General features: G+C 37.9%; 1 protein-coding gene across 4 annotated transcripts in view; it reads left to right on the forward strand.

The window, feature by feature from the left end:
• Lin7a (lin-7 homolog A, crumbs cell polarity complex component) overlaps positions 1-13,574 on the forward strand; it is a 172,755-nt gene that overhangs the window by 53,046 nt on the left and 106,135 nt on the right. For 3 of the 4 annotated variants that reach the window (XR_008722280.1, XR_008722281.1, XM_055625888.1), the window contains exon 2: positions 1,781-1,899. Coding sequence is in view for 2 of the 4 variants with exons in the window: in XM_055625888.1 (XP_055481863.1) it covers positions 1,781-1,899 (119 nt within the window). In the remaining 2 variants the exon portion in view is untranslated. The remainder of the gene's footprint in view (positions 1-1,780; positions 1,900-13,574) is intronic. The other variant, XM_055625889.1, reaches the window with a different exon arrangement.

The following is a 13,574-nucleotide window of genomic DNA, read 5'->3' on the forward strand; positions in this document are numbered from 1 at the left end:
AGTGGGTGGTCTGAAAACGGAAAGACGACTTTAAAGGTGATCAGTCAGGTTACTCTCAAGTACCACCAGTGAGAAACGATGAAGACTTCCCTGAAATAATGAAGCGGAGAATTCCTTTCAGAGGGCACTTTTCAGATGGAATCTACAGTGCTTGCTGACTAACTTCACGTGGGAGTGTGAAAGATGATGCCATGGTCTAGCTTGGGAGTCAGGCTGCTTGGGGTCCTATTAATGGAAATATAGAATGCAGGAAAAGAAAAGCTGGATTCAAGGAAAAATAAGGAGTCCAATTTTAAACATACTGAGTTCTTTGTGCCCATGGGGTATGTTGGTAGAGTATTTCGTGTGCTGGAAATGCTTAGCATCTCAGCAGGTGCTTTAGTGATTGTCAGTGTTGATGTGTCTGGTGTTGTCCAACTGTGTTGTCTTCCAGTTTATGTACTAGAGGTCAAACCTTAGAAACTGAGTGTAACACTGATGTCATGATTTGTTTGACTTTGGGCTACAATTGGCAATCAAAATAACTATTTCAGGGGGAGATTCTAAAGTCCCTTCCCGCTAATTTGCTCCAGTTAGATACACACACCCATGCTAAGCTTGCCAAATTCAGAAGTATAACAGTTTTTCACACAGGCAACTCTGCTGTTATATTGTTTTTCTCATTAGATTGTGAATTCCATGATTCCAGAAAGGAAATATACTATTCTTGATAAGCTTCATACTATATATAGCAGAAACTTAAACTGATAGATGCATGGATGGATGGATGAACAAATGAATGCATGAATGGATTTATAATCTTACTGCAGTGATATGTAATATTTTCTGTAGCTACTTGCCTAGGAATTGAAAGCTTAATATCCTACTGTTTAATGCCTAAGTGACTTTTCAGTGGGGTGCTGACTACAGCAACTGTGTGGGAAGAAATCACTATAAATATTTTTAAATAGGCTTTCATTACGTTATTTTCTCTTGGCAATGTGAAATAATCCAAGGATTTAAGCTTTTTCGCCGGCTATGGAAGATAACATAATTCTTGATACATTAACCTTTGACATTAATATTTTAAAACTCTCTCAATATTGTTCTAAAGGCTGGTAGATGAGGGTATGATCATATCTCTGTTTCAAGAAAGTAATGTTATAGAATATTCAAAGAAGTTACAAAATAAATTACTTCAGTTGGACAGAAGACAGTGATGAGGACCTGAACAATGCAACCATGGTGAGAGGGGGGAGAGTCAGCCAATCATTCTATCCATCAAATATTTATTCTTAATATCATACCAGACTATGGAAGCAGCAGCAAACAAAGTAGTAAGGTTTCTTCCTCAACGAGTTTATAGATGAAGGCAGGAGCTGCGCAACAACCAAATTCATCATATATGGAACATGTGGATCTATAATAAACATTGTGTAAAAAGAAAAGACACACACACACACACACACACAAGCCTGATGGTTAAGCCCTGATGGTTATGATGGGTACACTTCAGTATTTAAGAGGCTAAAGTAGAAAGGTCTTGGGATCTGGAATGCTTACTGAATTTAAGGCTAATAAATGTCATCAAAGAAACAAGTAAAAACTTGTGTGACAAGTTCAAGCGGACTTTGACCAGAAGATGAAATCAATAAACTTTCAATTACTAATTCTGATTTTACAGTAGAAGTTCCACCAGATTATCAACTGGGATGATGTCATTACTCACTTGAAGTGATGGCACTTTGCTGATGTGGTAGTTTATATTCTGTCTCCATGTTAATGTTTCTTCCCCACTCAGATGTCGCAAGAGCAATCGAACTACTGGAAAAGCTGCAAGAATCCGGAGAAGTACCAGTCCACAAGCTACAGTCTCTCAAAAAGGTGCTTCAGAGTGAGTTTTGTACAGCCATCCGAGAGGTAGGACGCTGAGAATTTAACAGCTGCATTCGGCCATATGTCTTCTGAGTAGAAAACACATTTTGCCATATAAACAGTTGAAATCGTTAAGCTTGGAAGTACATCTTTGCTTTCTGTTTTTAGTTCCTTGGACAGATGATGAAATATAATTTAGTCTTCTAAACTCTTAAATTAGACCCAGGCAGAAATTATACATTTATATAAAACTGAACGTTGATATCATGATAGCGGCGAAGAGCCTGCTTTGGCAGGTGACTGTAGGTGTGCATCCTGACTTCTTCAGCAGTCACGTGCAGCCACCTGGAAATTCAAGTAGAAAGAACCATAATTAACAAGGTGACTCCTTGGTGGTACACTTGAGTAAATCTTTCATAGTTCACTCTGAAAGAGTAACTTCCTACCAATTGAAGTTATGGTTACTCAAGTATTATCTAATATGATAATAGAAAAAATCCCCAACTATGCTGCCATGCCTTTGTAGCAAATCTGCTTAATGAGTCCTGCCTACTCATTGTTTTGGTTAAGTGAGGTTAAAAAAAAGAGAAGTGTGTTCATATGACAATTTAAATTTTATAAATTGGATTATGGTAGAATCGACTTATTTAACTGATTAATTTAATTGCTCACAAGAAAATCTCCTAGAGATATATAAGCTATCTAATTTATTCAGTAACCTATTATCCAACACCCATCATCTATCACTCATTAGAGGAAAATTCATTAATCAGAACCCAAAGCCTATAAATCTAGCATAGCTATTGCTTTAGGAGTCACAACTGATGGATCTTCTCCTCAAGGCCAGGAAGAGTCTGGTTTAGCACAGGGCACATGCCTTAGAAGGACAGATGCAGCAGGTGTCTATTATCATTTGTAACATGGGGGACTGGGTGATGCTGGTTTAGGAGTCGTTAATGGGTACAAAAAGACCTACTTAATTCAGGAATAGTACATACACTGTAAATTTAAACAGCCTCTGCAACGCATTTAGAGTTTAGACTTAGTCTGGGTTTGATTTAGGCTATATTTGTGCTCAGTGTTTCTCGGGTGAATTTGTTCACTATTTGCTTTTGGTTAATACCAATATAGCTTTAAATAAATCAATATAGTTACATTACTAAATTTCAACCTGTGAGTTGATCAAAGGCTGAAAAGAAACTTCTCAAGCTGTTTGAGTTCTACACCTATCTTCACCTTAGCATGAAAAGTTCAAGGTACCCAGAAACCCATGGACTTCTCTCAGATAACCTCCTGTAAACTCTGTAGAGGAAGCAGCTAAGTTCTCCAGACTCTTTTTCTCTTCTTCTTTGAACTGTGTAATCTCTTGAAACTTTGTAGCCAACTTCTCCTTTTTCAGAGACTCTATCATCTCTTCTGTGTCATAGCATTCTGATTTCTGCAAAAGTGACACAAGCACAAGGCACATAAAATATTTATCTCTTCTCACTAACTACATAGCTCATTGTCAAGTTTGAAGACTCTGTGTTCACAAAATGTCCACTTCTCATGAAAGAAAACGGTGAGCCAGAAGTCTATGATAGAAAGTGGGAGAGTAATGACACCATAGACAGGAGAAAAGTAGGAGCAGGGGGATGGAGTGAGATTTTACTGAGAGAGAGAGAGAGAGAGAGAGAGAGAGAGAGAGAGAGAGAGAAGAAAAACCTAATTGAAATGTTGAAAAAGTCACACACGTCCCAAGAAGGATAACATTTCAGGCACAGCAAACCACAAATGCAAAACCTCAAAGGCAAGAATGGACTCAGTGCATGAATAAATACCTTAAAAGACTGCATGTCTCTATGGAATGAGTAAGGCACATTCCCCAGAAGCAACCTGAAAACAGGCTCCAAAAGCTTCATAGGCCATATAAAAACATTGGACTTTATTTTCTGTGAGGCACTCTGAGAGAGTTTTCACCTAACCTGATTTGTTTTGGGAAAGGCCTCCCTGGTTACTGTAAAAACACAAATACTGATACAGATGTAAAAATAAGAGACCAGAAACAAAAGAACAAGGACATGAAGCCAAAGACAGAATGGTGGCAGTAGTACAATAGTAGGAGGTTGTCAAATATTTCATCTATTTCTGAGGTGACAATGAACTGAGAGTGCTGATGAACTGAGTTTATGACATATGAGAGATAGAATTATCAGTTGGTTCTTGGTTTGACCTGGAAAATTGGATAGACATGCATGAAACTGTTACAATGAAGTTTAATAGAATCAATACATACTAAAAACAAAGAATACAAAAAGATGTGCACAAAACAAGAGAGTGTAGGCAAAATTACTACCTAACACTCTACCACCTAACACTCTACAAAGTTCAACTAGTCAAAAAGTGATTTTATGTTCACACTAATGTAGATATTCATAATTTTGTGTTTAGAGTCAATACTTACTAAACAGGAATCGTCATCTTGTCTGGCCTTTGTACCATTGGTGTGGAATTATCTGTGCATCTACAGGCTGCAGTTGTATTACACTTGCTGTGGGAAGCAATGACAAAATTGTAGCACAACAACTTTACATAGTATTCCAGTGAAAAGATCTTCAATGTCAACACATCAAAAATATGAGTATATGTTGCCAGATAGGTGAATCAAAAGCCAAGAAAGAAAGTGATTCTAGGAAGTCTGGCAATGAATACCTAAATGTAAAATAAGCTGGAGCCAAAAAAAAAAAAAAAAAAAAAAAAAAAAAAACTTTTATTCCTGGTCTTTGTATGACTGGCATGGAATCTTTGAAATGTTTGGTGTTCATTTAAATAATCTTTAGGAATTTTTTGTGGTTAAATTATCTGTTCTTTTTCCAGAAATATCTGCTACTTAAATTTTAAACTGTATTATTGGTTATAATTAAGCGAGCAAAACTAGATGCAGGTCACACAGCCACCAATAATATATGTTCAGAACAAGAAGGTAGGGTTAGCTTTTGTAACAACTCCCTGATATAAATGCAAAAATAATTATTACTATTGTCATAATTAACAGATAAAAACAGATAAAGATCACATGCTGCCAATAACATCCTCAAAAAAGAAAAAAAAAAGAAGGTAGTGTTGCCTTTTTTAAAGAATGCTTTATATAAACACAACAATGGTCATTATCGTATGATGGAGTAATTTCATATTTTGCTGTACAGGTAGGGTAAGACTACAGCTCTTGGCATATGAGCAGTGCTCCTGGGAGAACAGTTTAATGAGCTTTTGTGCATTTAATGCTAAAAAATCAATGCTCAGAAAATATTGAAAGTTTCCTTAACTATTTTTTTTAATCTGTCATACTAAAGTCTGAGAAAAGCATATCGAATCGGTACCGAGAGGAAACCATCGATGAACATGCTGGACAAAGGTCTTGCTCTGTTACTAGACAAGTGCATCCCAAACACTGATATGCCAAGGCACACGCAGCATTTAACTTAGCACAGAGGCAGAGGTCAGCAGATTCTCTGGTTCTGTTTTCTTTTTCACAGATCTTGAAAGAATCCGATTGGTGATTAAACTGCTCCCATTCTGTGACCGTAACCTCAAAGCACATGACCAAGAAATGGGATAATATGTGACACTACATTTCTATAATAGGATATGTCTGTACAGGCAGACAAGAGAATATTCACACAAGAGTTTGAATGACAGATGTAGCCAAGACTGCACAGCACTAGCCATTTCTGTGATTTTCTTAAAGTAACTTCAACGCACTTTAGTTTTACACTGAATAGTTAGAATGGCATAAAATTCAAAGTGGAGGGACAAATTTAATGATTTCGAAATTGTGATGTTTGATTTTAAAAGCAGTTTTTTTGTTGTTGTGTTTTTTGTTTTTTGCTTTCCCTCAGCCATTAAAAGCTAGGCTCACAACCATAAATATAAGAGCAGGATAGTTGCCAGGACATAGGATTTTCCTCCTATTATTTCATGTTCTGTGTATCAGATAAAGAAAGAAATGTATGAATGATCATATCTAAGAGACCATCCATTCATAGTTCTTGGAGGCACTGTACATGCTACTGTAGGAGAAAAGTAATCATCAACCTCACCCAGCTTACAAACTCTCCAAGTTGCAATAATGATTTGTCTGCAAGACATGTCCTCTGGTACAATAGTGGCATGAATGTTAGCGAAGCAATGAATGATTTTTTTTCTTTTAAAGCCCACCATGAGCTGGAACTCATATCATATATTAAATCAAGTGCTGATTCAATATAAAGTATTGAATTAACTAGGAACCGGAGACAAGATAGATCACAGGACCTAAGGGAGAAACCCACTACTGTTATTCTGTTACATGAACACAGCAATAAAATGACTTAGTGACATATTGCTGTACTCAGAAATCAGTGCACCCCTCAACCCTGAGTAAATAATCTTGTTCTTGCAGTAGATGGCATTTAACATAGAGACCCACAACTGTTTAATGTCCAGAGAATGAGAGAAATAGGAGTGCTTAGCCCTAAATGCAGCGTTTATCATACCATTCCCCTCAAAGCTCATGGATCTGTGCAGGAAAAAGAAAAAGCAGAAAGACTGTACCAGCCAAGGAGAGTAGACAATTTTAAGGAAACAGTGTTTACCAGACACAACCAGGTCAATGTAAGTGATAACTCACAGAAACTGTGACAGCACACACGAGACTGGCACAACTCAAGTCAGACAAAATCCCAGTACTGAGAAGGGGAAGAGGGCACAAAGTGCTACTCCTCGACAAGAAGCTATTCACAAATGATAGCTGCTGCGAGTCGAAAGAATGAGTTTTCTTCAATGGAGCAGCAGTGAGTGCATCAATTGCTCGCTGGGGCAGGCCCCAAGCACAGAAGTAGATGGCTGACACAAATCGAATTCTATGATTTTTAGTGACTTTTTCTTTTGTTTTTGATTTTGTTTTAAGAGAAAGAACATGAATTCTAGAGAACATGAACCTGGGAGGAACTGGGGAACAGGAAAGAATGTGATAAAATACACGGTGTTAAATGCTCAAATAAAAAATACAAATAATGAAAACTAAGCCATTAGCAAAGAGAGAGAAAAAAAGAACGTTCAATTTTAGTAACTAAATACAAATTCTTTTCATAGACAAAGTAACCCAAAAACCTAGTAATTTGGATTCCGTGACCATTGTCCTGGTTGAGCTGCCTCTTTCCCAGAACTTTGTGCTCCAGACTTGAGTATGACAAACTGCCAAGAATGGATCCTGGGGAGGATGGCCTCCAGCATTTATTACTGTAATGTGCACACTTAAGCCAAAAGTATAGAACAAAATTATATAGTCACCCAAATTATTTTCTTTAGCCAAACACCATATATATGTGTTAAAATTTCCTGAAGTAAGAAAATATACCACAAAGGTAGACATAGTTATCCCAACTGCTTTGTCCAGTGGTATGTGAATGGAAGCCTCAAGCAAACTTTATTTTGGTAAAAGTTGGCAAGCAGTAGCTTTAATTGATATGATATGCTCACTCCCCCTCTCCTTTTTAATTAAAAAGGGGGGGGATAGATGGTTGCTTGATTGTATTTTCTTAACATTCACAAGACCTTATTTGGATCCCAGTATCAACTACAATAAATAAAATTAAATAAAGTAAAATTAATTAATTAATGTGTGTGAAATTAGTAAACAATGTAAGTCCCTATGGCAATACGTACCTTAACTGTTTTTGAGAGATGTGAGTTATGGATTGCATTCGTTCCTATATTGTTTCTCTGTCCCTTTCTTTTGTTCCTAGGGGTAGAGTTCATTAGCCCTGCGTTACCAATCTGTTCCTCATCTAAATCTTATACAAGTTTTCTATATGAAGTTCCCACACTTAACGGTATAAATAAAGTGAAAGAAAATACAGGAGTTTATCAGACCAATGTTTAGTAAGGCATGTCTTTCTCCAGAATACAGTGTTTCCCAATGTATTTTGGGGTGATCCCAGTTGAGAAAAGTCATTTGATGCAAATGCTGATGGTGACCTAATCAGCTCAGTCTACCATGACAACCAAAACGTAGACAGTAGCTTCATGAGAGAGCTAATGATCATTTAGAAGACAGAGCACAGAACCTGAATTTCCCAGAGAAACTTGTACTTGGATCAGTAGTAACTAGAGGTTGAACAAAGATAACAGGAAAAAGAAATTGGAAAGAATGGAGAGTAGAAGAGAATTGACAAGATTAGGAGTGAGGGACAGACAGAGAAGGGGAGGAAAAGGAAAGGGCACAGGCAGGTAGGCAGCACTGTGGATTAATGAACTAAATATAAAACTGCACAATGATTACTGACCATGCACTTGGGCAAACCTAGGTCCACTTCCTTGCTGGGTTACTTAATTATATAATCTTTAAATTTCCTAAATTCCGTCATCTTGACTGTATCTTCTACTTTAAAAATAAGACAATGATAACTTCATGGGAAGATTAAATAAAATAAAATAATTAAATGTTTTTGACAAATATAATGTCTAGGTAAGAGCAAGCTAGACACTCAGTAAATGGGAATAATTTGGAGGAAAGATTTCCTGGGTCTTGTGATAACAATTAAAATGTTAGATGTGTTTTAATAGAAACATTAATTAGGACAAAAGAATTGTATCTTTCCACTTTATTTTTACAATTTCTTATCTTAATTTTTATCAATTACACTTTATTCACTTTGTATCCCCCCATAAACCCCTCACTCCTCCCCTCCTAGTCCCACTCTCTCTCCCCCTTCTTCACACATGCCCTTCCCCAAGTCCACTGATAGGGGAGGTCTTCTTCTCCTTCCTTGATCCTAGTCTATCAGATCTCATCAGGAGTGGCTGCATTGTCATCTTCTGTGGCCTGGTGAGGCTGCTCCCCCCTCAGGGGGGAGGTGATCAAAGAGCAGGCCAATCAGTTCATGTCAGAGGCAGTCCCTGTTCCCATTACTATGGAACCCACTTGGACAGTGAACTGCCATGGGCTACATCTGTGCAGCGGTTCTAGGTTATCTCCATGCATGGTATTTGGTTGGATTATGAGTCTTAGGAAAGACCCCTGTGCTCAGATTTTTCCGTTTGTTCTTCTTGTGGAGTTCCTGTCTTCTCCAGATCTTACTATTTCCCATTTCTTACATAAGATTCCATGCACTCTGCCCAACAGTCGGCCATAAGTCTCAGCATCTGCTTTGAGCACATTTTTTAAGTCATGGAAAAAAAAATGGATGATACTTTTAATACGGGGACCCACATATTAAAAGACATGTTGATGCAGAATATTGCATTTAGGATAACTCACCCAACATAGTAAGAGAACAGATACCTTGCCATATGATGACAAGGCAAGGTTACTGTTGGTGTCATGAGGAGAGAAATCATGTGTAACATAAGACTTCTTAGCCAATTTGATTGGATTAAGGGAGAGACAAGAAGCCATGCCATAGCACCAGATAAAAATTAAGACCATAGGCAACCCAAGTTTGTGTGAGAATATCTCCTGATGGGCTCCCTAGAAATGAAAGTGTCTTCTTCTGATAGTAATGACAAAGGCAAGAGGATGTATTTCAACCCACCTTCGGACAGAGAGATTTTCATTTTTATTTGCACAATGGAATTTGATATCTGATGCCTGCATTCTTTGTATATCGATCCAATCAGTATAGTGAGCATTGCCCACTGCCTTCATCATGTCACAGTGTGTTGAGACTATTTCAAAGCTTCTCTCTAGTTATTTTGAAATGAAAACCACCTTCTGGTTAACTGTCATCTCCCTGCTGCAGAGCAGAACACCAAAACTTATTCCTGCCAATTGTGATAACCCTCTCCCCACATTCCCCTTTCGACTTCCAGATGTTGTTTTTCTTCTCTCCCTCTAGAGTTCACATCTGAGGGAGATTATGCAGTGTTTGTTGTACTGCTTAGCGTTCTACTTTCTCTAACAAAACACCTGAAAGAAGCAGTTTAAGAGAAGAGATTCGGCTCCTGGTTTAACAAGGCATGTGGTCCAAACACAGCGGGCGAGGGAGTGATCTCTTTGCATTCTCTGTTAGGACAAAGATGAAAGCTGGCGCAGCTCTGGCTGTCTAGCTTGTTGTTATTTCCAGTTTCTGTTCCATCTGGCAGGACAGGAATTAGCAGTATGGTACCTCCCACCTTTAGGTTGGGAGTTCGTTTCTCAGTTAACCGTGTCTGAACAGAACCTCCCTCAGAGATTCCCAGGGGCGTGCTGCTAGTTAATGTCAAACCTGGTCAAACTGACCACCAACATTAATCATCGAATTCGTTCTTCTGTGCTTAGCTTCCTTCAGTTAACATAATGCCCTGAAAGTTCATCCATTTTGTCTCAAATAATAGGGTTTCATCTATGTTTTAAGACTGGATACTATTCCATTGTGTGTGTACACCACACCATCTCTTTGTTAAAGGTTTAGGTTTGTCCTAATACTTTAAAATCTTCTACATGTGTTTATCTTGCTGCACGGAAGGCCATACCATAACACTAATGGGGAGGTCAGGGTCACGGGACAAATGGCAGAAGTCGGTTTCCTCCAGGTGGGCTCTACCACGTGGGTTCCAGGAGTTGAATTCAGATTATCAGGCTTGGTGGCCAGCAACCTTACCCACTGAGCTGTCTTGCAGCCTTTGTTTTAATTCTTAGTCCTTGTGAACAGTCCTTCATTAAACACAGAAGCACTGATATCTTTTTCACATTCCAATTTAATTTCCTTTGGGTATATTCCCAGACTGGGAATGCTGAATCATACATTGGTTCTATTTTTAATTTTCTGAGGAACATTCATGACATTTTTCAAAGTAGTTTTAGAAATCAAGAGTCTTTATTTGTCCTGTTCTCTCTCCATCCTGAGTAATTTTGGTTATCTTTTTTCTGTTTAATAACAGCCAGCCAACTAGAGTGAGGTGGTATCTAATTGTGCTTTTATTTGTATTTCGCAAGTGATAATGGACTTTTGTGAGCTTTACAAAGTGTATATTAAGCTCTTTCATTAATTTTTTACATTAAAATTATAAAAGGCTCTTGAGTTCCTTAAAGATTCTAGAGATTAGGCCTGCATTAGAGGAAAAGTTTGCTGAGATGTTACTGTGCCATGTGTTGGTTTCTGTAACATGAAATCCTAAACTGAAAATCCTGTATAAAAATGGTAAAGTAAGGGCTAACACACACACACACACACACACACACACACACACACACGACACTTTATTTAAGTGTTGTTTCATCCCTGTATTGTACAAAAGCCACAGTTATGCATGGTAAAATGTGTGGGGTGTTTTGTTGTTGTTTCTACTTCTTTAATAAGGTTTTTAATGCTTTTCTTTATGCATGGGTAGAGTAGCATAGGTTTTTCATGCACACTATTATCCTTGTATGAAGACATCTAGGATGCCACCACATCTAACAAAATTAAAGAAAATGTATCTGGCTTTATGGTTATTCACATCTCTTTCTCTTCACATTACACTAAAATTGGAAAATGTCAGACAAAGGAAAATTGATGGTCCTCACATTTCCTTTGATTTTATTTGAATTGCTAAATGGAATGGGACACAAAAGCCAGACTGTTCTGTGTTACGTTTCCTACCAATGAGCATACACAATCAAGAAAGCTAATTTCTGAACCTCTTGAAACTGCATTATACAATGTAGGTTAACTTTTCACTATAAAAAAGCCACAAACTTTAAAAGGAAGTACATTATTAAACTTGTATTCGCCCCATCATGAAAGTCTTGACACTAAAAAAAAAAAAAAAGAAAGAAAGAAAGAAGGAAATAAAGGGAGAAAAAGAAAAGTTGAGTTGCTAGGAAGAGCTTCATCAACTTAAGTGATCTAGAAATGCTTGAACTGGTGGGTAGTTCAAAAAGAAGAAAACACAAGTAAAGCCTCTATTCATTTCATATAACCTCCTCCTGAACTCTGACATTTTGCTAATATTTTGAAGCCAATTGTGGTGAAAATAACAGCTGTGTCATTCCCATTTTGTGTGCAACTGGGCGAAAACTGTCATTGTTTCTGAATTTTATGTACCATGCGAAGGCTAATGACCCATGGTGGGTATGAGTGATGCTTCCTGGATACCTTTAAAGGCCAAGTTCTTCCAATAGTCAACTGTTTTGTTTTGTTTTTTTTTTTTTTTTTTTTGGTTTTTTTTAATGAAACAAAAGTCCTAATGGAAGAAAAGTCTTGGCAGAGCCTGTACATGTGGAGGACATAGGCAATTCCTACATCCAAAATCTAGCTTACTTAGTGCGGTTGAAGCCAGAGGCACTTACTGCTTTTGCCATCAGTATGTATTAGTGTCAAAACCTTGCATCTCCCTAACAGATATCTTGCCCGAGCCCTTGAAAATTTCCTAGTAATTTCATGACCATATCACTGGAACTAAATTTACAAAAAAAAAAAATTATTTAGAATTTGAATTAGGTACATTGTTTTATTTACCTGAAATTTTATGGCTTTTCCAGAGGAAAACTGTTCATGTATGTGGCTGGTCAGAGGTTTACTCCACCACCTTTTTTTTTTTTTTTTTTTTGTACAAGAGAGAAGAATCCTAAAACAATTTGACAAGAGAATTTTATTTCAGTGACAAGACTTTGTTGTAAATGTTAGGCTTAAGGTTGAGCTCTGACAACTCCATATTCTTGCAATTACAGTTTTTCCTTTGCCGGCAGACTTTGAATGCCTGCTGTTTTAGAGGGAAAAGTTAAGAGGTGAATACATGAGAGCCTTCTCTAATTCTAGAAAAGATCATCCTGAGTGAGGTAACCCAGAAGCAGAAAGACACAAATGATATATACTCATGGATATTAGCCATATAATATAGGATAAACATAATAAAATCTATAGTCCTTAAGAAGCTAAACAACAAGGAGGACCCTAGGGAAGATGCTTAATCCTCATTCAGAAGGGTAAACAGGATAGACATCGGAAGTAGGAGAAGACAAAAAACAGGACAGGAGCCTTCCACAGAGGACAACCTCTGAAAGACTCTACCCACCAGGATAACAAAGGAGGTACTGAGACTTATAGCCAAACTTTGGGCAGAGTGCCAGGATCCTTATGAAAGAAGAGGAAAATAGAAAGACCTGGAGGGGACAGAAACTCCACAAGGAAAACGACAAAGCCAAAAAACCTGGGCCCAGGGTGTCCTCCAGAAACAGACACTCGAACTAAGGAGCAGGCATGGAGAGGAGCTAGACCACCTGTTCAAAGGAAGACAAATGGTTGCTCAGTTTCCAAGTGGATCCCTAGTAAGGAGTACAGGGGCTGTCTCTGACATGAAATCAGTGGCCAGCTCTTTGTTCACCTCCCCCCTGGGGGGTGCAGACTTGCCAGGCCACAGAGAAAGATGAAGCAGCCAGCCTTGATGAGACCTGATAAGCTAGGGTCATATAGAAGGAAAGGAGGTCCTTCCTTATCAGGGGACTAGGGAAAGGGCATAGGAGGAGAAGTGGGAGGGAGGGTGTGACTGGGAGGAGACTAGGAAAGGGGCTGCAGCAGGGAAACAAAGTGAATAAATGGTAATAAATAAATATATAAATAAAATTTTTTAAAGTAAGCTACCTACTGTCAGATATCCCCAGGCAGAGGACAGAAATCTTTCAAAGGTTACTTCTATTTAGAACACTAAAATTTGAAAGGATTTGAAAATGCCTTTCCATGCTAACAAAGGCTGTTGGTGACAACTTGCAAGATGATTTCATTCCACTGATAAAGCATTGG

Source organism: Psammomys obesus, unplaced genomic scaffold, assembly GCF_907164565.1.
Source record: "Psammomys obesus unplaced genomic scaffold, mPsaObe1.curated_primary_1811, whole genome shotgun sequence".
Taxonomy (NCBI): domain Eukaryota; kingdom Metazoa; phylum Chordata; class Mammalia; order Rodentia; family Muridae; genus Psammomys; species Psammomys obesus.